Source organism: Staurois parvus, unplaced genomic scaffold (assembly GCF_062004578.1).
Source record: "Staurois parvus isolate SC_StPar_1 unplaced genomic scaffold, SC_StPar_1.0 ptg000052l, whole genome shotgun sequence".
Taxonomy (NCBI): domain Eukaryota; kingdom Metazoa; phylum Chordata; class Amphibia; order Anura; family Ranidae; genus Staurois; species Staurois parvus.
The window spans coordinates 7298498-7323284 of NW_028317848.1; the positions used below are offsets into that span (position 1 = coordinate 7298498).

A 24787-nucleotide genomic window follows, 5' to 3' on the forward strand; every position below is an offset into this window, starting at 1 on the left:
CTAAGGTTACCAGTTTTTTGGCGTGCCAAGAGGTACAGTATCAAAGGTCATGACTGCATATAGTTTCCGGGAAAACGTCGTCTGATAAGCATAAGCGCGGTCGACATGATCAACTGACAAAAAGGACATTGCACAGGATTGTGACCCAGAATAAGAAAACAACTACTGCAAAATTGACTGCAGAACTCAATCTCGGTCCCATGAAGACTGAGATTGAGCTCTGCAGTCACTTTTGCATAAGCAGTTGTCTTCCTATTCTGGGCCACAATCCTACACAATGTCCTTTTGTCTTTTTCAGTCAGTTGACCATCTCGACCGAGCTTATGCTTATCAGATGACATTTTCCAAAAAACTATATATGCCGTCATAACCTTTAATACTGTACCTCACGACATGGCAAAAAAAATTGTCAAGTTCAGTTAAAGAGGTACCAGCTAAGCGGGCACCAACAATTTGCGCTCTTTGAAACTCAGAAAGCTCTGACATGCCTCTGTATTACTAGCAGTGTACACAGTGAATGACTAAAGTGAGGCTTTCTACCTGTTAGCTAGGTGTCTCATCACATAGTGGAAGCTAAAGAGTGTTGCATCACTCCGCTTTCAATGTGATACATGTCGTCACTTTCACACCTGCAAATCGTGCAGCGTTTCCATTTTTTGTGTCTAACCACTGTAGGTTGATGGGACAAGCAGAATATAGCTGTGCACAATGCAACTCCACTGTTCAGTTTGAGCACTGCAATGTTCTTCCAGTGACACCGAATTACGTGGTGACATGATAGGAAGTGAGAGAAATTCCCCAAAATGAGGAAAAAAATCCCATCTTTGGAAACTGTCACCACAACAGATGACTATCAGGAAATATGCCCACTACGACAGTTTTGGTTATAACAGCAAAAAAGATGCTGGACTCCATCTACTTTGTCTTGGTTTTATTACCAACATGGCCAACAAGACAAATAAGAGTGGGCCTCCCCAACAAGGACACAGACAGTATACCTGTTCCAAACTCTCAGAATGGAATCAAAGAAAAGCTCGACTATAAGTGGTCAGGAAAGCGTACCTGTACTAAATAAATAAAGTGGGAAAAGGCACGTTTGTAATCTGATCTTTGTGATCCTGAACTTCCATTTAAGAGTCCTTGCCTGACCCCTTCCTGGAAGCTTACAGCTTGTGCCTTCAATTCCCTGAGTATCACGGTCTTCCTATTCTACGAACAGACAGATGTGCAAGCAGTCTACCATAGTCCCCTGATCTTATCTTCCTAAAGCTTTAGGAAACATATTCTTAAAAGAGATTCTGTGGGTTTTCTTAACCCCCCCCCCCCCCATAATAACCTTTGCTAAGGTTCACGGTGTATCTGGCAGAGCTGAAAGTCCAAACCCTGTGTAAACTCTTGTCCTCACATAACAGTATGTGGATCTGGAGTTCGGCCACTCAGGCCCAAACACTGCATCCAGAGGAAGAAGGGAAGAAGAAGAGGTCACGTGCTCCCTTATACCCAAAGGCATGGAGCAACAGAACAAAACGGGGGGGGGGGGGTGCAGAAAAGTTAAGTTTATTATGGAGTAGTGGTGGGTTGTTCTTTAAAGTTAGATGATTGGACCGCACACACCAGCTTGTCATTTCTTTTCCCTTTTTGCAGCAGCAACAGCATTTGCAGTAAGATATCCTGCAAAAGGCTGTAACAGATGGTATAAAACTCCACTGGAGGAAGTGGGGCAGAGCTGGCACAGATTATCATGATATGGAACTTAATGTAAAGTGAGCTTGACTGGGTTATCTCTTTTGGTGCACCCGAGAGAGCCAAAATATGTCAACATTTTAAACAGAATACCAGTTTTATACAATACACATTTTAAAACAAAATAAAATATCAGTTTGCATATTTCAAAACATAGGATGCATACAGCTCAATGATAAAACATTCACACCGTCTCAGAATGCTCTTGATCTTTATCTTCAAGTCCACAGTACAAGCAGCCAATACTACACACTGCATGGGGTCTTGTTATCATGGCTCTGTGTAATGACAGACGCACACCCATGAGGGCTTCAGAAGAGGAACCACGATGCATCACAAAGTCTCAAATGATAGTCACCAATATCATAAATCCTCATGATTGTCAGTACTGGAAAGATATAAGAGTGTTGATTTTATATACAAAATAGGACCTGTTCCAGAATACTCTAGTGAAATAATTCACATATGGAGAATAATTCATTTTGATTTCATGGCAGAAGCGTCCATATTTTGAGTAGGCATAAATATCCCCATCCTCGTTCACCACCTGTCAGCAGGAAGAACAGGCTGTCAGAAGTATTCATGCAGGTACACAAAGCATTACCAATAGAAATCTATAAATATGCAATTAGAAAACATGTGCTTAATTACACAACAATGCAAGGAAGCCAGAACTGTCCATATGTAGGCAGATGTTACATAGATTTACAGTAATACAAGTCATTTAATTATCATAAAAGCTTTAACATTTTAATGTTTCGTTAAAAATATTTTCAGTATTTTTAAAATGACCACATCCATTAAAATACCTTGTGATCCTGTTCTAAGGCAGATCATACATTATTCCTCCATCGACACAGTCAGTGTTGATAAGGGAATCCCTCCTGCAGTGTACTGCGCTCTGTTCCCCACTGGTAGAACACAATCATCACTGCTAGCGGCTATATCCACCATCAGTGACTGAAAGAAAAGAACCCGACAAAAAAGTTGTACAGAAGTCAATCCATGGATCAACTTCAATACAACCAGCCTGCCCACAGATGGATTGAATCTCGGCCCGTCCTTGCTGAACTGGCCAATTCTATCCATCTATGGCCGGCTTAAGGGCTTTTCCTAGGTGACAATGCTCTGTCCCTATCTCCCATTTCCTGCATTGTCATCTAGTCTTCTGATGAAGAATACAAATGGTCATTTCAACAGACATTATACAGACATGACTCAGTGTCATCACAATGGTTGAACTAGATGGACTTTTGTCTTTTTTCAGCCAGACTAACTATGTAACAAACAGGCCTTGTCCTGAATTTACCATGAAGCCATCACTGGATTGTATGTTTGATACAGTACATAGTACTTTATCTAACAAAATGTATTTCCTTTGGGGTCTACACCTACAGTAAATAAATAAAAAGAAAAACCCTAAAATGACATCATATACATTTTATGGTGTACACATAAAAAGGTACTTCAACATACTAGTGGAGGTTTTTTTTTCAGGCCCATTTGGAGGGATGAGCTGCTTCACTTAGATACAGCTTCTCATTTCACACTAGTATGTGTATCACTGCATCCATGAGACCGTCTCAATTCATCTCTATAGATTAACAAAGTTTCTAGTCACACAGTACAAGAAGGTGAAGTAACAGACACTACCACGTCTAGGGAGGCCTTCACATTTGTCATTTAATTTTCAATGCCCATTTGTACAGTACTTTTAACTAAGCTGCATATGAATGGCAGCTCTGTATATCTATAAAGATGAAAAGATCCTGTTATACGCATTATCCCACTATACAAGTGGTGAGCTGCATATTGCACACTTGGTTAATCACTCATTGGAGTAAGACACCATTATAGAGCAGTAGTCCCCAAACTATGGTGCACTGGCTGGTTGCTGTAAATCATCCCCTGCAATGACACCAGTGCTGGAGGCTTTTACTACTCCAACTGTCACCAAAGCTGGGAGTTTACTACTTCTACTGTCACCAAACCTGGGGGGGGGGGCCTTCTGCTACTCCCAGATGGGGGGTTTGGGGCACTGTTATTATTCCCACTGTTCCCAATAATGGGGAGAGGGGGGTTATGTAACTACTCCTACTGACATCACTACTGACATTTACTTTTCTCACTGACACCAATGCTGGGGGGGGGGGGGGGCTTTTATTACTCCCACAGACCACCGACATAGTGGCATCTGTGATTCCAGCTAACCACTGATCCTGAATGTGCTGCCATATTTTCATGTGGGTCTGAACAGGAATCTACAGAGAGTTGGTCCCCTAAGAAATGTCTGTCCACCTGTTTGGATAAAGCCTTTGATTCTTTGTCAGACCTTGGCTCCTTTGAGTAAGTTAACAAGATTGTCCATATGAACAAGCAAAGCATGCCAAAAATCCCAAGCTAAGAATTCACCAATGCAGTAACTGGCTGTGCTGGATCATTTTGGATGATTATTATTACTTTTCCACACAGGTGATCTACTGTTGGTCGTGCCATATCTATAAATATACATTATCAGAGTACCAGCTTTTGGTCAATGGATGATACCTTAATATCCAACTACTCTCTAATATCTATTGGTAGCTTGAATCACTGAACAACTCCTCTCTCTGGGTAAGTGGAAGGATTTCAAAGGAAGCCAGTGATGAAATGCGGAGGCAGTCAGGGATGACCTTCTGAAAATGCTAGTTACCTGACTATTATTCTGCCACCCTAATTTAATGAATCAACATGATAGCCAGACAACTAGCATTTTTTAGAAGGGCTGGAATGTAAGTTAGTCTAGTTTATCGGAGTTAGCTTTTCCTTCAATATTCTTGACTAAACACCCAAAATTGAAATTTCATTTATGGGTAAATATTGGTAGATTTACTCTCTCTCGCAGGCTTTTTAAGCACTTATAAACCCCCGCATAGCAAGGCTACCTCTCAAAAAAACAAATATTCCTTGTAGTGGCTGCAAAAGGTCCAAAAGGATATTTAATCCACTAATCCACTCATCCAAAAACTCAAACTTCAGTTTTCGGATGATCAGCAGGCTTACGTCAGACATTAACCACAAAGCTTTGTAGCTTTGCTTTTGGCAAATGTCAGACAACTGAAGGCTGTGGGTCACCTCTGACAGCAGGGAAGTTTTGGAAATCAGGAATATCAAACAAAACATGTTATGCTGCTTCTGTCAATGAAAATATGCATGTGACTGTTGCAAAATCCAACTGGTCTTTAAAGTGTTACTAAACCCAGAACAGTAAAATCAGTCTGTAAATGCAGTAAAGCATGCTTGTTATACTCTCTGGGGAACCGAAATGGTTAATCCTCTGCACTGTGTAATAAGGATGTTTGATCCTGCTTTTCTGATCCTCCCCTTCTTCCACAGTTCCCAATCCATCTGCTGATAGTACAAAGCTCTAGGAGTCACTCTGCACATGCTCAGCTTAGTGTTTGTTAGGGAATTTTTTTTTTCTTTGGAAGGGTGCATGTGATCAGCACAGGGCCAATCAGCACTGTCCAGACATAGGTTCAGGGGTTGTGCAGTGTCATAGGACAGTCAGAGCAGAATGAAAAATCCTCCAACAAGATTAAGCAGTGCTCAGCCAGACACTGATAGAAGTCACACGACTGCTGTATACCACTGATCAGAAAAGGTATTTAGCTGTTTATATTTACTAAAATAATTGCATTTCCATGTTCTGTGTACTGTGGGAGACCAGATATGGTGAATGCAGGGCCCTGGGGTTAGTAACACTTTAACTACAAATATGGCAGCCCCTCTGTCAGTACTGAGGTTCAATGAGGAATGAATCACTGAATAACTGAAAGGAGCCAAAGCCACTCTATTTGATAAGCCAGTGATGTCATTAACCTCCCTAGCGGTCTGGTTATGTCCATATTTCTGTGCTGAAAGCGGTAAATTTTTTTGCATGGAAATATGTATTTTTTTTATTGTAGGTCTGTAATTTTTAGGAATAACTCACTGAAATCTGTGCGCACAAGAGTCTAGTAAACATTCCGGGTATGATAAAACTTGAAACACAAAATCATAAATTATAATTAAATAAATAATCATAAAAATAATATAATACATTTAATTCAATATTATATTCAAACTAAAAACACTGAAATTTGAAATATAGCGCCAAGTTCGCACATCGCTGAGCAAAATCGCAAAATCGTTTTCAGTGTCTGATGACAAATTTCCCCACAAAATCATTATCACTCAATTCTGCAAGTGGTTCTGGTTTACTATCGCTGCTCTCTAGCTGGTCTAAAACGCATTTGACCTAAAGGGACGCTTTTTGGACGCCATGGACTTTTCTAAGTTTCCAGGCAGAAAGAACAGTCAAAATGCAGGCAGGGCACATGACAAAGCACTCGGGACAAAATGTATGTGAAATGGTTTGATATAGTAATGTTTTACTATGTCAAATTCATTTATTAGAAAATGACAGTTTCTAAAAATTTTTAAATTTGCCACCGGTTTCGGCCCCCGTACGTCCCGACGCTCGCAGGGACCGGAACACGGAAGCCGGAATCGGCCGGACGAGATGGCCGGGGACGCATCGCGGGAGCGAAGGACAAGGTAAGTGCTGCAGGGACTCCCTATGCAGCGCCGCAAGGTAAGCCCGAGTGTAGCTTGGGGTTACCGCTATTGGTACTGAAATTTTACCCCGAGCTACACTCGGGAATACCGCCAGGGAGGTTAAGCAGGACTGGTAATCCCAGCTGGTTATTAGACACTGAGATTCTTGATGACCAGTTCAACTTTTACATGGAGCACAGCCAAAAACAAATAACACGACCTCAATCAAAGGAACACTTATTCTTTTGGGAACCTTTGCAGATTCCCTGCTGTACTATATTGGTAAAACTGTTTGATGGAAAGTTAAACTTACATGATTATTTGCAATATCAAGCAAATCCTTTACTCTGCAGCCTTTCAATCCAGCTACCTCATTACAGATTGAATCTTCAATCACCACATAGTTGGCTTTATAGGAGGTTAAGATCTTGTAGATGTCTTCTGCTGACCTCATGCTATAGATCTGATATACCTGCAATACAAGAAGTATGGTACATATGCTACAAACAAAACTGTGCGAACGTGACTAAGAAATTAGTTCTGCATTCATCCAGTTGTTGATCTGGCTCCCTCTAGTGACCCATAAAAGGAATGTTTTTAAACATTCAGTCGATCCTGAATACAGCAGCCAGACTCATTCACCTTTCCAACCGCTCCATCTCCGCCACCTTCTCTGCCAATCCCTCCACTGGCTTCCGATTGCGCAACGGATCAAATTCAAAATCCTAACACTGACGTACAAAGCTGTCCACCATACTGCCCCGAACTACATCACTGACCTAATATCCAAGTACCACCCAGCACGCACACTCCGCTCCTCACAAGACCTTCTTCTCTCTAGTTCCCTGGTCTCCTCCTCCCATGCCCGCCTCCAGGACTTCTCCAGGGTGTCACCCATCCTCTGGAACTCCCTGCCCCAACCCATCAGACTGTCACCTACTCTCCTCTCCTTTAGGCACACCCTGAAAACCCATCTCTTCAGGGAAGCCTACCCCACCCCCTGCTAACTTGCCGACCTCCTCCACTCTTCCTACCACTCCATCCCCCACAGCTATCTCCTCCTGTACCACCATCCCCTCCCTCCTAGATTGTAAGCTCGAAAGAGCAGGGCCCTCGATCCCCTCATGTTTTGCATTGTATTGTTATTGTTCTGTCACATGTTCTGTCCCCCTTTGTAATGAACAGCGCTGAGTGAACTATCGGCGCTTTATAAATACTGTATAATAATAATAATAATAAAAAAGAGGCACTAACTTGAATGCAATCTGTGTTCAATAGTCAAGGGGAACTTTAGCTTATATATGTTTTATACCAAGCAAGTGCCAAATCCTACTTTAGTTATTAAACTATAAAAAGATATAATCTATGTCAGTGATTCCATAGGTTTTGCTGAATGACTCCTGTAAGAACACCTAGTACAGGCCAGGCCATTTGATATTGCATTGTATTCCAAATTGTATTAAAATTTAGAAAGTCTTTGCCAGTTTTTAAAGCCACCCCTGTGGTAAAAGTGTCAACAAAAACCTACAGGAGTGAAAAATTGTGCTTAAAGTCAATGGTTTTGCACAGAGCAGACCTGGACCTCCTATTCTGTGGTCCTCCCTTTGTGCTCCAGGCTCCTCCTCATCAGCGAGTGCCCCCATAGCAAATGCTTGTGGTCTCGATATTGAGCCGTCCTGCCTGCATACATACACAGGCAGCGCAGCTCAGCCGCACCCCCTGCTACCTTGACACAGGATCTGACTGACAGTAACAGAAGCTAACTGCTGCCTCTCTGAAAGAGAGAGCGGAGAGATCTGCTGCTCCTGGGCACAGCACTGGATCGAGATTGGGCTCATGTACATGTAAGGGGGGATACAGGGGGGAATACTGGTCGAAGTCGTCTTTTTTTACCTTAATGCAAAGAATGAATTAAAGTAAGAAACCTTAAAGCGGAGCTTCATCTAAAATGGGAAGTTTCGCTTTAAGTACTGGTTACCCGCTCTCTGTGAGGAAGTGGCACCTTTGTGGGGGGGGGGGGGGGGGAACAGGTACCCATTCCCACTTCCACTAGGATTGCCTAAGCGATTGGAAGCAGATATTGTCTTCCTCCCTCCCCGTTGTGTTCTGGGACACCAAACAGGTTCCAGAAGACTTTAAAGCAAACTCTCCAGACAGAAGCATGCAAGCGGGATACTGAAATTCCCACAGGCACAGCAATAAGCAGAGGCCTTCAAACCTCTGACTACAGGGACAACATGTCAGGCTTAACCCAGCCTCAGTGTGTTCAGCATTGTAAACTCTTACAAGTCTGTTGCTGCTCAACTCCTGAACAGTATAGTAAAGGAAATGTATACATTACATGTTCATTCCTCTTCATCAGTTCTTCATCATTGTACACTGGTAAACTTGTCACCATCCATCCGGTGCAGAGTTTTATGGCACCCATCAGCTGAGGACTCCCAGCAAACACTGCAGCTAAAGGAGCCTGACCTCTGCAAGCAAAAGGACAATGAAGCTACTATATTATTTAATGATATATACATGACAAAATCCGCTCTTTAGTGTGGCATAATTTGTCAGTAGGATCACCTTATAGAAAAATGAAATACATGTACAAACAGTGAATAAAAAAAGTAGCACTTAAAGACACAGCCATGCTCCCATGTCACCTCTCCACTCCATCAGTGCCCTTGCTCCATCACTTGATGCCTGGCTCTGTCTGACTGCAATACGTTTGGAGTCTTTGACCTAGATTAAGCATGCAGCTAAATATCCAATGTCTATATTTGTTCTGGGTTAGTGAATGAAACAGTAAGCCACTGTGTTAGCATGACAATCAGGCCACTACAATTTTCACAAATGAGAGATAAATAATGGCAGCCTCCACATTTCTCTCTTGGCAGGTTATATTTACAGAGAACAAGCTACAAAAGGGTTTAAGCTAGAATCTGAACATTTAGTCTTAGATATCTTTCATAGGCAAGATTGCAGCAGGATAATGTACAGTGGCAAGAAAAAGTATGTGAACCCCTTGGGATTACGTGGAGTTTTGCATGAATTGGGCATAAAATGTGCTCTGAACGTCATCTAAGTCACAACAATAGAAGAACACAGTCTGCTGAACATAATACTACACAAACAGATGTTGCCATGGTTTAATTGCACATAACATGTAAACATTCACAGTGCAGGGAGGAGAAAGTATGTGAACCTTTGGACTTAACTGGTTGACCCTCCTTTGGCAGCAATAACCTCAACCAAACGTTTCCTGTAGTTGCAGATCAGACCTGCACAACGATCTGGAGTCATTTTGGACCACTCCTCTTCACAAAACTGTTTCAGTGTAGCAATATTCTTGGGATATCTGGTGTGAATCGCTCTCTTAAGGTCATGCCACAGCATTTCAATCGGGTTGAGGTCAGGACTCTGACTGGGCCACTCCTGAAGGCGTATTCTGTGCTGTTGCAGCCATTGTTTTGTTGAATTACTTGTATGCTTTGGGTCATTGTCCTGTTGCATCACCCATCCTCTGCGGAGCTTCAGTTGGCGGACAGATGGTCGTACGTTTTCCTGCAAAACGTCTTGATAAACTCTGGAATTCATTTTCCCATCAATAACAATCCGTCCAGGCCCTGAGGCAGCAAAGCAGCCCCAAACCATGATGCTCCCTCCGCCATGTTTTACAGTGGGGATGAGGTTTTGATGTTGGTGTGCTGTGCCTTTTTTTCTCCACACATAGTGGTGTGTGTTCTTCCCAAACAACTCAATCTTGGTTTCATCTGTCCACAGTATATTTTGCCAGTAGTGCTGTGGAACATCCAGGTGCTCTTTTGCAAACTTCAAACGTGCTGCAATATTCTTTTTGGACAGCAATGGCTTCCTCCGTGGTGTCCTCCCATGTACTCCATTCTTGTTTAATGTTTTCCTTATTGTAGATGTGTCAACAAAAATGTTAGCATGTGCCAGAGATTTCTGTAGGTCTTTAGCTGACACTCTGGGATTCTTCTTTACCTCATGCAGCATTCTGCGCTGTGCTCTTGCAGTCATTTTTACAGGACGACCACGCCTAGGGAGAGTAGCAACAGTGCTAAACTTTCTCCATTTGTAGACAATCTGTCTTACCGTGGACACATGAGCATCAAGGCTTTTGGAGATACTTCTGTAACCCTTTCCAGCTTCATGCAAGTCAACAATTCTTGATTGTAGGTCTTCTGAGAGCTCTTTTCTGCGAGGCATGGTTCACATCAGACAGTGCTTCTTGAAACCAGTAAACCCAAAACAGGTGTGTGTTTTTTAAGGGCAGGACAGCTGTCAGCAACACATCCAATATCATCACACTGATTGGAGTCAAGGTTGGCTCAGTCCTGGCTCCAATTAGCTCTGGGAGAAGTCATTAAGCTAGGGCCTCACATACTTTTTCCTCCCTGCACTGTGAATGTTTACATGTTATGTGCAATTAAACCATGGCAACATCTAATTTTTGTGTAGTATTATGTTCAGCAGACTGTGTTCTTCTATTGTTGTGACTTAGATGACATTCAGAGCACATTTTATGCCCAATTCATGCAAAACTCCACGTAATCCCAAGGGGTTCACATACTTTTTCTTGCAACTGTATATATCCCCTTGTTAAGCTATACTTAGTTTAACTTACTGCATGTCTAAACCCCAAAACAAAAATGCAATTTATTGCAGCTTTTCAGTTCTTAGATGTGGTAAGCTGCATTCGTTTTCTTTTTTCAGGCTTCTTGTGCTATGGTGACAATGTTCACTCACTGTACCGTATCTTTGAGGAAGCAACGCTGTCACCCTCACACAGGGAATGTGTTAGGACTACAGAACACCTCCTCCTCTCCATCATATATGGAGGTGTTCTGCAGTTCACAGAGGCGAACTAGCCACCTGCTTCAGATAAAGCAGCAGACCGAATAGGACAACACCGAATTTCCAGATGGATAATTTTTTTCCCTTATCAAACAGGTCAAACATTTTCAATTATATATTTAACAGATCAAAAGGGCAATAGCATTTTGTTGAGGTTTACATACATCTTGAGATGGTGCTTAGAGACAAGAGTCAAAGCTGGAAGACCCACTGTGGCTGGTAATTTATAGGGAAACAAGGTGATGAAAACAGAAGTAGAGAAAAAGTTTTAAACATGCTGGCAGGTAAGATTTTTATGACAGAATAGTGAGATAAAAGTTCCATATGCATGTGCAGGAGTTTTGTCAGCTCAGCCCGGCCAATCTAGAGGCCAAGGGCTCCAAACTTGAAAGATTGCTTAGAGAAAATAGAACAGCTGTCGATGGAGGGAAGTGCTGACATTGCAGCGCTGGAAGGAATCACTTGCATGGTAAGTCTGCCATATATGCTATGCTTACTAGCTAGCTCATGGGGGTCCAAAATAATATTATTGTGGTGGTTTTACTTCCTTTTTAGAGGCAAGCTTCACCATGTTACACCCCCAAACTGTTCCTCCCTGTAACAGCACGCGGGGGTTCTTCTCCCCCACACCAGCTGTCACTTTTGAAAATTGGCACAGTTGTCCTATTAACAGAGATCCATGAACAAATAAACTACAGGTCCCATCTTCCTCCATGGCAGACAGACTTGTAGTTCGCCATGGAACACAATTGTTATCACAACACTCATAGTCCATTGACATTTTCTTCAGCTCTCCAACTGAAAGCCTGTATCTTGGTATGGACAGAGCTGGAGGAAGAGTCTGCAGGTGCCTGGAAATGCACCTACGACCCACTTATTTCGGATGCATTGCTCTGCTTATAGAAAAAAATAACGAATGCACTTTTTTCCCTGCAAATACGTGTATACTTATTCTTTAGGGTGAACTTATCCATTAACAATATTATTACACACTACACTTAGTCACCTTTAGCAACCAAGCTTTAGCCTGGGAATATCTGGTCTTGGTTAAGCAGACAGTCATTGCTATGCTGACTTACTTTAATGCAGTAAAACCTGTATTATTTATGGAACAGAGATCAGCACAGCTGCTGATGACTAAGCATTGTGTACTAAACATTGAATAATTAATGTTTAGTACACAATGCATGTTCTACAGAATTTCTTTTGGACCTATGGTATGTGTAGATATAAAATGTTAAAACATGCATGTTTGGCTTAAAGACCTATAATTAAGCTCAATATAAGCATAAATGTCCTGAAAAAGAATTATGAGAATGTCCAAAAGAAACGTTAGTTGTTCTAAAGTGTATACAAAAACTAAAGGGATCATTCAGCATTGATGGGGTAATTAGGGTGTTAAAGCTGATGGGAAACAAACACAAAGCAGAGGGTGGGGTTGTTGCTTTTATGTTTTGCCTGAAATAGAAGTCTTATTGAAAAAAAAGCAGATCTCAAGAAATATTGTAGTATGTGTTTAACCAATCCCATTAACACTATACTGTCAGTGTAGGATGCAATTGACTTTTAACTATACAGAAAGAACACAATAATTAAAGAAAGGAAGAATCAGTTTACAAATCTGCCAAGCTCTGTGGTGCCCCTTACATGATATATAAGCTTTGGAAATGTTGCTGTCGGCTCTGCCATTACTGTTACCTCCTGGGCTTTATGCATAGCCTCTGAAGTGAAACCACAGGGCAGCTAGTTCAACTCAACTAATAGGCATAGACTGGAACTGTTCTAATTATGATACAAACGTGTTTTCTTTTGTTTTTTTTAAAGGACTCTTAAGAGTACTGAACTCTGCAAGCTAGGCCATGAAAGAGGCAAGCAGAGGGCAAAGGACTAGTCAACAGTATTACCCATGGTTTCCCTGTAGCAGATCTTTCCCCATTACTGACTTCCCATGCCTTGTTCTGTTCTGCACTGTGTCTCTGTGTGGAAGTGGCCATCATGGTGGAGGTAGGGCTTTACATCCCTATATCGGTCTCCAGCAAAGGGAACTATGAGCAACACCTCACTCTAAATCTCCTGAGACTTGCAGTCAGAGGCAGCAATGCCTTAGATCCCACACTGCAAACATACAGCTATGAAGCTCTAGGCAGAGGAGTGTCTAGGCACACCAACAAACCAGGAGGTCCATGGCTACTTTTTCTTTCTTTTTTTTTTTTCAGAGGACTTTCAAAAGATCTAAAAGCGGCAGTAGGTTCTTCTTGGTACCAGCAAAGACACACATTTAAAGGTTAAACTAATAATAATATTGATAATAACCTGCGCTAAATGTGATACTTATAGTGAAACAGCAGCTGTTAAAGAATGCAGGAAACATACAATGAAATTAAGAAAACAATATGCAGCGTGAGTTTGCCCACATGTACATAAAACATATAATAAAAATATGTCATCAAATAAAGTCCTTAAAATAAGTCAATGGTGTGTGACTGAAAATTATATAAAACTCATATCTGTGGGAAGAAACTGTGCCACAAAAGAGAAGAAAATATCCTCCACCACCAACACTCACAGCCTCATACCAGAAAACATGACCACAGGTCATGCGGTCAAAAGAGCATATATAGGGAATCTGTTAAAGCCAAACACCAAGGACAAATTCTGAGGACTTTATTTGATTACATATTTTTATTATATGTTTTATGCACATGTGGGGTGAACTAGCACTGCATATTATTTTCTTAATTTAAAGGCTAAAACCTCATATTTTTACTGCAGAAAGATATATTAAAACATTGCTTGTTTAAAAATCCCTCTGAATAGGCTGTACTACAATCACACCAATGGTGCCATCTCACACCCACAAGCTGTTATTCCAAAGTAAAAGTGAGTCTGTAGTCAGCCAGTCTTGACATGTTTTGTGGTTTCCCACTTCTTTAGGAGTATATTGAGGGAATATAGTTCTATAACAAAACAAAAAATACAACATAATATCTAAATATAAAAAATCATAATACAGCTTATCATAACATAATACCCAGTATCCTGGGGTAAGTGCCAAAACAGTCATCATTTACAATGCACCCCATATTATGTGATAAGATGTATTATGATTTTTGATATTTTCATATTATGTTGTATTTTTTATTTTATAACTATATTCCCTCAATATACTCCTGAAGAAGCGAAAACCGCAAAACATGTCGAGAGTGGCTGACTACAGACTCACCTTTACATTGGAATAACAGCTTGTGGGTGTGAGATAGTATCATTGGTGTGATTGTAGTAAAGCCTATTCAGACTTAACCACTCTACAGGGCACTTATACCCCCTTCCTGAATGACAATTGCGTGGTCATGCAACACTGTACCCATATGAAATTTTTATCATTTTTTTGTGACAGATAGAGCTTTCTTTTGGTGGTATTTAATCACCTCAGGGTTTTTTATTTTTTCTTAAACAAACCAAAAATCACTGAAAATTTTTTTTAAAAAAAAGTTATTTCTTAGTTTTTGTTATAAAATTTTGTAAATAAGTGATTTTTCTCCTTCACTGATGTGCGCTAATGAGGCTGCAGTGATGGGCACTGATAGCCTGCACTGATGGACACTGATAGGTGGCACTGATGAGCATTGACAGGCATCACTGATGGGCACTGAAAGGCAGCACTAATATATGGCACTGTTAGGCAGCACTGACTGGCACTGATGCACACTGATAGGCATTGATGGATGACACTGAAAGGCAGCTCCGATGGGCACTGATATGTGACATTGATATGCACTGATATGTGGCATTGATGTGGCACTGATAGGCAATGGCACGTGGCACTGATGGACTTTGACAGGTGGCACTGCTGGGGCTACACTAATCATCAGTGCCCTTGATGATCAGTGTACATGTCCCCTCCGCAGAAAGCCGATCATTGGCTCTCCTCTCCTCTCGAGTTGTCAGCGTGACAGCTCAAAAAAAGAGAAATGCCGATAACCGGCATTTCCATGTTTACATGTGATCAGCTGTGATCAACCACAGATGATCACATGACCGAGCCGACATCTTTGTCTCTTTCCGTGATCGGTGATCCGCTGTGTCCGAAGGACACAGCGCACCGCCGATCGCCGCCCTGCGCGCTCCCTGAGCCGCTCATGCGCGGTGAGAATGGGAGGACGTCATATGATGTCCTCTCAGAACGAGAGAACCACCTTGCGCCCGTCATTGGACTATATGGCGGGCGGGAGGTGGTTAAACAAGCAATGTTTTATTATTATATCTTTCTGTAATAAAAATATGAGGTTTTACCTGTCTTTGTTGGTAACAAGAAAATCCTACTGTCCCTGTTGTTCTTTAGGTCTTTTGAATAGATAATTAGGATGTAGCTACCTTAACCTTGGGTTAACACCCATCAATACAGAGCACTTGCTGGTTGAAAAAGTAGATTTTGACGTGTACTGCTTAGGCACAAATAACATTTCTAGATGTTTCCTAAAATACAGCAAATTTCTACTTTTGGAGCACAGGTCTAATTTAAAGCTCTGTATCTTCCAAATAATTCTGCACTGGTACACATAATTACCTTTCGCAATCCATTTTACTGTAATAAAGCATCCTGGAGTTCTTAAATGAATCCAGTGTAGGCTTTTCATGTATTCTGCACATTTCTATGTACAGTGTGAGAGTAGGTGACAGTGCTATAGAATCATTATTACTTTTTTATGTTGCTTTTACTATTGCCATTTGTGGGAAACATCATATCATCTCTTACTTTATCCAGTTCATGAGCTCCACGGTATCAGACTCATAGTGTTCCTCCAGTTCTGATAACTCATTGACAATCCTGGGTAAGAACTGTAATTGAAAGCAAACTGTGAGGTAACAGTCTTATTATATTCTACTAAAATGTATGTGGAATAATGAACCATGTTTAATAAAATGCTTCTTTCATTTCTTAGATATAAATGTTAACTTTCCATCTAACCTACAAAATATCAGTAGCTATTACAGACACCATAACTACTGATTTTATCTTATGACTAGTTTTCTTGTTATAAATGACAAATTATTATTATTATACAGTATTTATAAAGCGCCAATAGTTCGCTCAGCGCTGTACATTACAAAGGGGGACAGAACATGTGACAGAACAATACCAATACAATGCAAAACATGAGGGGATCGAGGGCCCTGCTCTTTCGAGCTTACAATCTAGGAGGGAGGGGGTGGTGGCACAGGAGGAGATAGCTGTGGGGGATGGAGTGGTAGGAAGAGTGAAGGAGTTCGGCAAGTTAGCAGGGGGTGGGGTAGGCTTCCCTGAAGAGATGGGTTTTCAGGGTGCGCCTAAAGGAGAGGAGAGTAGGTGATAATCTGATGGGTTGGGGCAGGGAGTTCCAGAGGATGGGTGACACCCTGGAGAAGTCCTGGAGGCGGGCATGGGAGGAGGAGACCAGGGAACTAGAGAGAAGGAGGTCTTGTGAGGAGCGGAGTGTGCGTGCTGGGCGGTACTTGGATATTAGGTCAATGATGTAGTTCGGGGCAGTATGGTGGACAGCTTTGTACGTCAGCGTTAGGATTTTGAATTTGATCCGTTGCGCAATCGGAAGCCAGTGGAGGGATTGGCAGAGGGGGGTGGCGGATACAGAGCGGTTGGAAAGGTGAATGAGTCTGGCAGCCGTATTCAGGATTGACTGAAGCGGGGATAGCCAGTGGCGAGGCAGGCCAGTGAGGAGGGAGTTGCAGTAGTCAAGTCATGATATGATGAGGGAGTGGATGAGCTGTTTAGTGGTTTCTGGGGTTAGGAACGTGCGGATTTTGGCGATGTTGCGGAGGTGGAGTCTGCACGAGTTTGTTAAAGATTGGACTTGGGGCTGGAGGGATAGGTTGGAGTCCAGAATGACACCCAGTACTCTGGCCTGCAGGGCGGGTTTGATGGTAGCGTTGTTGGATGTGACGGAGAAATCAATGGGGGGGGGGTGTCCGGGCTGGGGGGAAGACAAGAAACTCGGTTTTGGAGAGATTCAATTTAAGGAAGTGGAGCGACATCCAGTCTGATATGTCGCTCAGTAGGTGTGTGATTCGGGCTGAGACCAAGGGGGTGAGGTGGGGGGTTGAGGGATAGATTTGTGTGTCGTCGGCATAGAGGTGGTAGTTGAAGCCGTGAGAGTGTATGAGTTGGCCAAGGGAGGAGGTATAGATGGAGAAGAGAAGGGGCCCGAGGACAGAGCCTTGAGGGACCCCAACAGAGAGGGGGTAGCATTATAGGTAACGCTGAAGGAGCGTTGTGACAGGTAGGATGAGAGCCAGGAGAGAGCAGAATCTCTGAGGCCGAGGGAGTGTAGTTTTTTGAGGAGGAGGGGGTGGTCGACTGTGTCGAAGGCCGCAGAGAGGTCAAGGAGTAGGAGCACTGAATAGTGGCCATTAGCTTTGGCGGTTAGCAGGTCGTTAGAGAGTTTGAGTAAGGCAGTTTCGGTGGAGTGTAGGGGACGGAAGCCGGACTATAGGGGATCGAGGAGGTTGTTGTCGTTGAGGTGAGAGCATAGGCGGGTGTAGACTAGGCGCTCGAGGAGTTTAGATGTAAATGGGAGCAGGGAGATGGGTCTGAGGTTGTTCGGGTCATTGGGGTCCAGGGAGGGCTTTTTAAGTATGGGGGTGATGTGTGCATGTTTCAGAGGGGAGGGGAAAGTGCCTGAGGAGAGGGAGAGATTGAAGATGTGGGTGAGGGAGCGTAGGATGGAGGAGGAGGAAGGTCGTAGGAGTTGTGAGGGGATAGGGTTGAGGGGGCAGGTGGTGAGGTGGGCATCAGAGAGGATCTTGGAGACTTCCTCGATGGTAGTAAGGTCAAAGGTGCGGAGTGTGGGGGGAGCTTCAGTATGAGGAATGTAGGGTGGGGTGGAAGAGGAGGTCAGAGCAGTGGTGGGGCCGTGGGAGAGGGGTGATGAGGGGGTAGCTGAGTGAGGGTGAAGGGGGTTGGAGAGAGTTTGAGCAGCGACGAAGTCCCTGCGGGTTATGTCGAGGGGGAGGGGGGATAAGGGGGTAGCTGTGTGAGAGGGGACGGGTTGAGAGGGTGTGTGAGTTGCGGCAATGTCCTTGCGAATTGTGTCAATCTTGTTTTTGAAGTGATTGGCAATCTCAAGGGCAGTGAGTGAGGTGCTGGGTGGAGGTGGGGGTGGAGAGAGTAGAGAGTTGAAGGCAGAGAAGAGTCGGCGAGGATTGGAGGAGAGGGCCTTGATGAGGGTCAAGAAGTAGGCCTGTTTGGCAGCATGGAGGGAGGAGGTGTAGGTGCGGAAGGCAGATTTATAGCGGGTGAAGGCTTGTTGGGATTTGGTTTTGCGCCATAGTCGCAGTTCATGTGCCGTTAGATGTGTCCAATTTCTACCTGTGATAGGTACAGCTTTAAATTCCAATTTAATATCTGAACACTGAGAAGAAAAAAATCTCATTTAAACATCTACCTCAATAGCCACAAAAGGATATAAATCCACGTTGTGTGCACCAAATGCCAGTGCAAGCCTGCTTTTACTTTGTAAAAGTAGCAGTAACATCATTCCTCTGCTGTATACAGTATATCCTGTGTACAGAGCAGACCTGTGTAAGGAACCCAAGAGGTCCACCCATTATCTGTCTAAAACTACAGGAGGGGTGGATAAAAGACCATCCCCCTGCACAAGGAGAGAGCGCACCAGTGACTGGTCTTTAACATAAGAAGCTTCTGGGCAGAGTTTCGCACTGGATTACTGCACAGATCTGGAAGAAATACACACCAAGATATAAGTAAGAAAACTCATCCTCTTCTATTTAGACAATATTTGCTTTTTCTGTAGTTCATTGCAAAGGTTTTTTGTTTTTTTTTAAACTAACTTGTTATACTTGCTTGCTCTTTGCAATGGTTTTGTACAGATATGCCCTGATCCTCTTCTTCTGGTGTCTCCCGTTGGCGCTCTGAGCTCTTCCTCTTCTCCGTTCGCCACTATAACAAGCCACATCCTATGGGGGCTCAATCCTGAGCTATGCGGTGTGTGTGTCTATTGACAAAACACAGTGTGGCTTAGCCCCAACCCCCACTCCCTCATCACTGGATTTGATCAACAGCCAATGGCTCCTGCTGCTCTTCCTAATTCCAGTGACAGAGAAAGAGAGCAGCACCACTGCTCTTAGGCTCAGTGCTGGATTGAGTTCGGGCTCAAGTAAGTATTTATGGGGCGGCTGGGGGTGAGGAGCTGCATTTAAAAGGTTTTTTACCTTAATGCAGAGAAAGGATAAAGGTGAAAAACCTGAAAGCGGTGTTAAACCCAAAACAAAAATGTATTTTATTGCAGCTTACCAATCATTAGATGTGGCCACTGCATAAGTTATCTTTTATTTGGCTTTTTTCTCCACTGTTTTCACCTGGTGATCTGGCCAATAACACACCTCCCGTATTAGTAAAGCATGACTGTGGATGAATGAGCACAGGAGGCACAGCCCCCAGCAGCATCATCGGTCTTGGGGGAGGGTAGTTTTAAATGTATTAGTAGATTTGAATACAATAACAAATTGAAGCCAAACTCCAGCTCACACTTTATAATCAATCAGCGAAAACAGTTTTTTCCTTTTGGGATATACCTGAATAAATAAAAGCTGAAAATTTTAATCACCCTGCCAGTGGTAAATGGATTGCCTCATCCAAGTAACCTGGTGCATTCTGCTGGAGAGCTTGTGTTTTTGAAAAACAACAGACTTGCTGGCTGGATAACCAGATGAAAATATAAGAAAGCCAAAAAGTAATCTAATGCAACCATCATATCTAAGAATTGGTAAGCTGCGATATAATAAATTATTGTTTTTGGGTTTAATAGTGCTCGATGCATCTACAACCTCTTTAAAACAGGAAAACTCTGCAAAGTTTTAACTGACGTTTTTCCCCCTACTTCATGAAGTTAGAGGACAGGAAGAGAAGTAAGATCATGGCACTGGTGACACGGCTCGCAACAAAACCTTTGTGGTAGAATAATGACATTTGAGAATGTCTTGGCATGTTTTAGCTTATGCATGTAGTTTCCTGCCCCAGTGATCCCCCCACCCTCCCCATTTTGTCCTGGCCTAATGGAAAAGGAGGGGAAATCTCCCCACTGATGTTATGAGCACTGATAATAGTCCAAAATTTGTTCCAAGGGCCCATCCCAACTTTACGTTGTCCAAAACTATAATTCCTGGAGTGGGTGGTGTCACTGTCAAACCAGCTCAGAGATTTTCAATAGAATGACAAAAGGCATCATGAGAGCTAATCTTCAAAAAATAAATTAACACCTTCATGACAGAGGGCAAAACAAATCCTACCGCCCGATCACAACTTTTTGCAACTTTGACATGTGTTTGTAAAACTGTACATATCATCGCAACTACTTTAAGGAAATGTTTACCTTTAAAAAAAATAAATAAATAATAAATACACTTTTTACAGGTAAAAAATGTGCAGTTACCATTTTTTTTTGGAAGCCTGAAAAGAATTACACCAGCGAGCAGCAGAACGCTGGTGCCATGCAAGGCTCTTGCAGACGGGCAGGCAGTTTCACAATGACAAGGAGAATCAATGAAGGACTAGAGTGCTCAATAGCGTACTGTAGTTCATTGGGAACTACAAGCTGACAACTGCAAAGAGTGTTGGTACTTGCAGTTCATTCATTCACAAAACTCTATGAATGAATGAAGCGGCTGTGCCCTTTTCAAAAAGTGACATGTGGTATGGGGAACTTCCACAAGTACCACTGTCACAGAGAGACAGTGGATCGTTGAGCACCTGCAGGAGCAGGAACATGTTATATGTTTCACCCTAAAAACGGGTGGAACATGTAACATGTTCCCAAAAGTGAATTTATCCTTTAATGTATCCAGGAGAATTATACTTTTTTATAGGAAAAATTGGACTTTCATTAGGTGGTAAAAGGCAATGAATTGGCTATCTTGCAATTGCCATAACCTACCTCCAAAGAACAACTCAAAATAAATTTTCTTGCTCCAGACAATCACAGCGATGTGTGTACACACAGAATCTGGTGTATTGTAATCAATCAGCTTCCAGGTTTTATTTTCAAAGCTTACTTAAACAAGCTGTAGTTAGAAGCTGGTTATTATACACAGCTGCACAAGATTCTGTGTTCACGAGTTTTAGTATCTCCCCCACTGACACTAACTACCACTGATAGTAATTTACATTTTTTTTTAATCCTAAATAAAATACACTGATCTTGACCCTAACCGATACATACACTCTGATCTACCTATTATTTATTTATTTTTGTTTACACAAATTATGACATTTACATTTTTCTCCTCTAGCAGATTTACTGAAAGTGGAGTGCTTAGAATCTAGTGCAGCTGTGCATGGTAGCCAACCAAATTCTAACTTCAGCTTCTCAATTAAGCTTTGACAATAAAATCTGGAAGCTGATTTGTTTCTATGCAGAGCTGCACCAGATTTTGCACTGTCCAGTTTTAGTAAATCAACCTCTATGTATCTTTTTCTCCATTCAAGAGGAGAAAAAAAAAACACATGGGTGGGATGTACAATGACTGATCACTGTGATAGCCAATCAGAGGCCATCAGAGAGATCAGATGATTGGGACCTGGGGTTTCTGGTTCTCAATCGTTAGTATGGGACCCGGGGCTCTCACTGAGAGCCCAGTTTCTGTGCTGGGAGTGCGCTGTGCAGCGCACTCTCAGCACGAACATGTGAGCATATATGTGGCCCCATGGAAGAAGACCCACTTCATTGAGGCCGCATATATGTGTACACGCAACTGGAAGGAGTTAAAGTGTTACTAAACCCAGGACCCTGAATTCACTATATCTGGTCTCCCACAGTACACAGAACATGGAATATGCAATTATTTTAGTAAATATAAACTGCTAAATACCTTTTCTCATCAGCAGTTAGAGCAGTCTTGTGACTTCAGCAGAGCACTGGTTAAAGTTTGTAGGAGGAGTTTTCTTTCTGCACTAGGAGGATGTGAAACCCTTGACCCTCTGTCTGGACAGTGCGGATTGGCCCTTTGCTGAACACATACACTCTTCGCAAGGAAAAAAAAAAACCCCATCTAGCAATACACACCAAACTGAGCATGTGCACATGACTACGGATTCAGTCTGTATCAGGTGGTCATTTCAACAAGAGGAGGGGCAGAGAAGACAGGATCAAACAGCCTTTTTACACAATGCAGAGGATTAACCCCTTAGGTTCCATAGGGAGTATAACAAGCATGCTTTACTGCATACATAGACTAATTTTACTGTTGTGGATTTAGTAACACTTTAAGGTAATTAAGACATTTAAGGAAAAGGTGCAGCAATACACATTTCTAGGGTTTAGTTAGGTCAATGGAATTCCATTTTAACTGAAAAATTCTGAAACATATCATAACATTTATAATATAACACAGAAATACTTCTGTATTTTTCCTATTTTTAAGCTTCTATCTTGTTTTGGCTTGTTTTCCCAATAGCCAATGATCTTGAAAATGTGAGGAGGTGACAATATACAACACTGCCACAGTCAACTCCACTGACCTTTGAAGTCAGGATTTTATAGTAATATTTGGGCCTATGAATGACCTCACCTCTCTCCATAAGCTGAAGCCAATCACAGTGGGGACAGCTGCACTTAAGATGAAAGCCTATAAAACAAGACCGGAAGAGTCAATTTGTCAAAGCAGAGGTTTATGGTACATATATGCAATGAATGAACCTATGTGCTAGAATTTATAGCCCCAAAACACAGGTTACACTGAAAGAAACATGGACAGATTTTAGTTTAGTAGTAAATCTAGTTAAGCGATGATTTTCAATTGGTTGCTGTGGACTAGTGCAATCTGCATTGCCTTATTAAAGAAACCAGTTAGACATCTTATACGGTAAAGCAGAGAAAGGATGCTAACGAAAGCCCAGCTTAAACAAGTCTTCCAGTTTTTAAAGCCAGATTTTTACTTTTAAGTCTTTTGTCTTGTTTTACAGCTGATAGGCTTACCAATATGCAAACTGATAAACCATAAAACAAGATGCCTAAAATAATTTGTTGTCTGGGTCCACCCAGCTTTAGAGTGAACCAGTAATGAAGGAATTAAGGGGTTGTGATATCGGAGCTGGGAAGGGCAGCAGACACACTTATATTGTACCTTCCCCTGCCCCCATCTGTCCACCTCAGTCTTTTACTCACCTGTTCCCAGGAGGACACAGAGCTGACTGACAATATCTTCCAAACCAGGCCTGGCCATACACTCTACACTCTCCATTTAATCCTATGCAGGGTTCTTATTCCATTCTTTGTCAGAGTACAAACTCCAGAGGATCGAATAGAGAGTATGTAACACGCGTACAGGGCCCAGTTAAAGCGGAGTTCCACTCTGTAAAAAAAATAAAAGTCAGCAGCTACAAAAACTGGAGCTGCTGACTTTTATAAAACAGCCACTCACCTGTCTCACGATCCTGCATTGCCCCCGCCTCAGCCTGTTTCATTGGCCGTCCTGTATTCCAGGCACTGGCATCCTGCGCATGCGAGAGTAGCGCTGCGCTTCCTAAATGGCCCCCTCGTCTTCTGGGACCTGTCACGTGTCCCACAAGACTTTGGGGAGGGAGGGGGGAGGACAACGACCGCTTCCAATTACCCTAGGCGATCACAGCAGAAGTGGGAGCGGGTACCTGTCACCTGTTACCCATCCCCCCCCCCCCCCCCCAAAGGTGCCAATCCTTAATGGGGAGCAGGGGACCGATCTTTAAAGCGGAACTTCCCCTTTTGGGTGATACTCCGCTTTAACCACCTCCCGTTGTATATAAATGGCCGGACGGTGGCAGTGCAGGGTCGGGTGGCCATTTATAAATGGCCTCCCCGCACCCTGCTTGTGGACGCTGGGAGTGCGCAGCACCGCGATCCGGTGCCCGCTGTGAAACACCGATCGTCGGACGGGACCTCTGTATGAGGTCTCGATCATGTGATCACTGATTGGCCCTGCATTACTTTGACAATTGCGCAGTCATGCAACTCTGCACCCAAATTATATTTACATCCTTTTTTTCCCCACAAATGGATCTCTCTTTCAGTAGTATATGACCGCCTGTGAGGTTTTTATTTTTTGCGCTATAAAGAAAAAAAAAAAAAGACCGACAATTTTGAGAAAAAAAAACACAATATTTTGGACTTTTTGCTATTAAAAATGATATTAAAAATGTCCAATAATAATATGTAAAAATCAAATTTCGTCATAAATTGAGGCCAAAATGTATTCTGCGACGTCTTTACTAAAAAAAAAATCCCAATATATGTAAATTAATTGGTTTATGTGAAAGTTATAGCGTTTACAGATGGTGGTACAGATACTTTTTTTAATACTAATAATGGTGACAATCAGCGACTTATAGCGGGACTGTGGTGGGCATTCTGACACTGGGGGGGAACTGACTTGGTGTCACTGATAGCCCCAGTGACACCAATACAGTGATCAGTGCTAAAAGAAAAAAAAAAAAAAGCACTGACACTGTACAAATGGCACTGGGCAGGAAGGGGTTAACATGAGGGGTAATCAAAGGGTTAACTGTGTGATGGGAGTGTTTTACTAGGGGGCGGGGGGTGTGTGCTTCACTTTA

The 24787-nt window shown here is 42.5% G+C and overlaps 1 protein-coding gene across 1 annotated transcript in view; it reads right to left on the bottom strand.

Moving 5' to 3' along the window:
* Positions 1-916: 916 nt before the first annotated feature.
* Positions 917-24787, bottom strand: part of DPY19L4 (dpy-19 like 4) — an 80850-nt gene continuing 56979 nt past the window's right edge. The window contains exons 16-20 of the mRNA XM_089666769.1: positions 22768-22824; positions 15944-16026; positions 8663-8795; positions 6635-6793; positions 917-2290 (exon numbers count right to left, since the gene is read on the bottom strand). Of these exons, the coding sequence (XP_089522895.1) occupies positions 2126-2290; positions 6635-6793; positions 8663-8795; positions 15944-16026; positions 22768-22824 (597 nt within the window). The 3' untranslated portion in view covers positions 917-2125. The remainder of the gene's footprint in view (positions 2291-6634; positions 6794-8662; positions 8796-15943; positions 16027-22767; positions 22825-24787) is intronic.